The sequence below is a fragment of the Limulus polyphemus genome, unplaced genomic scaffold, assembly GCF_000517525.1.
Source record: "Limulus polyphemus unplaced genomic scaffold, Limulus_polyphemus-2.1.2 Scaffold6311, whole genome shotgun sequence".
NCBI classification, from domain to species: domain Eukaryota; kingdom Metazoa; phylum Arthropoda; class Merostomata; order Xiphosura; family Limulidae; genus Limulus; species Limulus polyphemus.
In genome coordinates, this window is record NW_013671921.1 from 3,766 (window position 1) to 6,905 (window position 3,140).

At 32.4% G+C, this 3,140-nt stretch overlaps 1 protein-coding gene across 2 annotated transcripts in view; it reads left to right on the forward strand.

Moving 5' to 3' along the window:
• The window catches only part of LOC111089459 (zinc finger protein 675-like), an 18,922-nt gene that overhangs the window by 3,121 nt on the left and 12,661 nt on the right, over positions 1-3,140 (forward strand). For both annotated transcript variants that reach the window (XR_002613735.1, XM_022401999.1), the window contains exon 2: positions 610-719. Coding sequence is in view for 1 of the 2 variants with exons in the window: in XM_022401999.1 (XP_022257707.1) it covers positions 610-719 (110 nt within the window). In the remaining variant the exon portion in view is untranslated. The remainder of the gene's footprint in view (positions 1-609; positions 720-3,140) is intronic.

The following is a 3,140-nucleotide window of genomic DNA, read 5'->3' on the forward strand; positions in this document are numbered from 1 at the left end:
ATTTATGGTTTCCCACCTCAGCATGTACATCCACAAATAGCATTTTGAGATGTCAGAGACATCGATCTTGCAATGGATGTCTCATAGTTTCTGTAACGATAAGGGTACACCATATTCTTAATTTTAACATTCTTTTATTCCTTTACTCAGTGTTCCCATTGCAATGATGTTGCATTCGAAGAACCACCTGACTCTATTTACTTCTTTCTGGATGTCTACTGACTTAACTGCTTGCATGAATTTCTCCTCTTGACAGTTTTGGATGATGGGAATTTTCAATTCAGACATATGTCTACTCTGTAATTACTGTTCTTTTCCATTCAGAGCATTCTTCTACCAGGTAAAGGAAAATGTTTTGCATTGTTACCCTGGCTACCTGTTTAATCATCATTTTGGACTACAACTGATAATGTGTCTGACAGTCCAGGTTTATTTTCAGAACCCGCTCTTTGCTGCAAGTCAGTTCTTTTTCATGCACTTGTATGGCAAGTAAGAAGTTATAGAAGACTATTCTTATAAATATATTGTGTGAATTTTGATTATCATTTACTGAAGCATAAATTATATTGAATCTTGTTATGAACTAACCAACACGATTTGTACTTCTAGCTCCAGGAAAAGTTGATTCCTTGGAAGAAAGTTTTCTACATACTGTTTTGAAGTTTGGTAAAACAGAAAATAAAGAAACAACTTGTGATGTAGCATCAGAGAAAATTGAGGTAATTAAACTTTTTACAGTTGTGTTATTAAAGAAAATGTGTAGCTGTAATTATGTCTTTCTGGAATTTGTTTGTTTGGCATATAATCAGTAATGACGTGTTTGTAGTTACGAGCTGAAGAAATTCACTACAAGTTTGATACATTGTTGTGAATAAACTTATTAGAGCTCTTGTTACAGTAGTAATATTGCTAGTCCAGAAGTATTGTAGTGCACACCAGAATGTAAACATGTTTTAACAAAATTATATAATAGGTTGAACAATTGCCAAGTTTTATATTTTAATTTAAAGAAGAAATAAGTTTTGAGCTAGATCTCTTCATCAGATTATACAGCTTACAACGTGTACAAAATTCAAAGACACTGCATGTGTAGTATTTGGAATGTTAAACATGAAATGTTTGTACAAAATTACATCTGTTACATAAAAATTATAAACCATGAAAAGATAAAATAAATAAAATTCAAACAAAAAATGGTAAAATCCACAAGAAAATTCTACAAACAGATCTGTGGAGTCACTATGGGGGACTAAATTTTCTGCTCTTTGTTTTTTATTTCCACCTCTCTTTAGAATTTACTTAGGAATATCCAACACAACACTCCCCTTTCTGGACATTAACATATACATACAAGATGACCATCTGACCACTAGTATACATTACAAAGAAACACATTCACACACGTACCTACATTAACCTATACATACAAGATGACCATCTGACCACTAGTATATATTACAAAAAAAACATTCACACACAAACCTACATTAACCTATACATACAAGGTGACCATCTGACCACTAGTACATGTTACAAAGAAACACATTCACATACAAACATACATTTTGAATCTTCCCACTCGTACAGTATCCAAAAGTCAATTTCTTAATATTTCTATGACTACATAAACTACATAGTGATGATAATCATTATAAATCTGAATCCAAGGTGAAAACTTGTTTTCTAAATGGCTCTACCTTGATTCTATCATCCATTATGCAGCTTCCAAAGCTAGCTCATAAGCCCAGGAGCAAACACTCAACCCTACCAAGAAATAATGAACCGATCATATTCCACATGTGTTAACATACCATCAGACCGACAAGAAGATCAAAGGTAATATACTAAACAATTACACAATACTTAATGAGGACCCTACCACTAAATCTCTTTTCAAGGACACACCCATTATTTCTTAAAGGTTTGAAAAAAATCCTGGTGCAGAATAATGACAAAAAACAGAAAAGGAATGTGAGTCGTGAAGATAATGTTGCATTTGTAACATATTTTATTAGTTCTATAGTTAGTAATATCAATAAAAAAGGTAAGGGAATTGGGCATACTGAAACATCTGATAAGCCTGGTCATTTGTTCAGCATTTAGACTTGCTTATCATTATCAGAAAAATCACTGTTTTGTATGTAATCTGGGGCTTACAAGAAGTGTTTAGAGAAAAATGTAATTTATAATGAAAAATATATTGGAAAAACTGATAGACTCATAAATCATTGGTGAGATTAGTAGAAGTAAGGTAAATCTGATCACCCTTTTAGTATTAAAATGTAAAGGAAATGTCATGGTTTCCTGGTCAGGAATCATTGGATCTGAGAAGGCTTCAATTGACAGGGATAAAAATGTACCACTTTAAATGGTGGATCTTTGTATATTTATATATGAATGTTTATTAGGCTGGAATATTCACATGAGTGATTTTTTTGGTATTTGAATATTTTATTCACCACTATTATTTTCGTGAACATTTATTACTTTTTGCTTTGTCATTGTTGATAACATAACTGTATAACAGATGATTTCTGATAATTCATTGTTGTTATTTCATATTATACCATCTGTTTTGTTCTGTTAAGACTGGATTTAACTGTTCTGTATGGTGTCTACCTCTTGATAAAGATATGAGTTCTCACATTGAGGAATTGAAGAATTTTCATTGGTTACTGGCTGTTAGTCTTCATAAAACAATATTGCTAGTCCACGGGTGTTTCCATATAACTTACTTTCTACTAGTTACGTATGAAAACCTCATCAGCTGTTTATAAAAAGAACCTAATATCTTGGATTTTACTTCTGATTACAAAACTTATTCTGTGTTGTGTCAGCCATAATATTTACAGTATATTAGTGTTTTATATTAAATCTATTCAAAAGCCCCACCTCATTGTTTCATTCCATGGATGTTGATGCTTTATTTGTGTGATAGCTGTACTTCTTCTCTTCAGCTTTACAGCATATGAGTTTCCACTGTGGAAAGCTCCTTTGTAATGCTTTAATGTTCTGTCCTGCATTCCTTTCATAATACGTATAGTTTACCAGTACCCATTTCAATAGTAGCCGCTTCAGCTCCCACATACCCCATATTTAACATGGTTCATCTGTATCTCACATGTAAATCATCCTGCAAC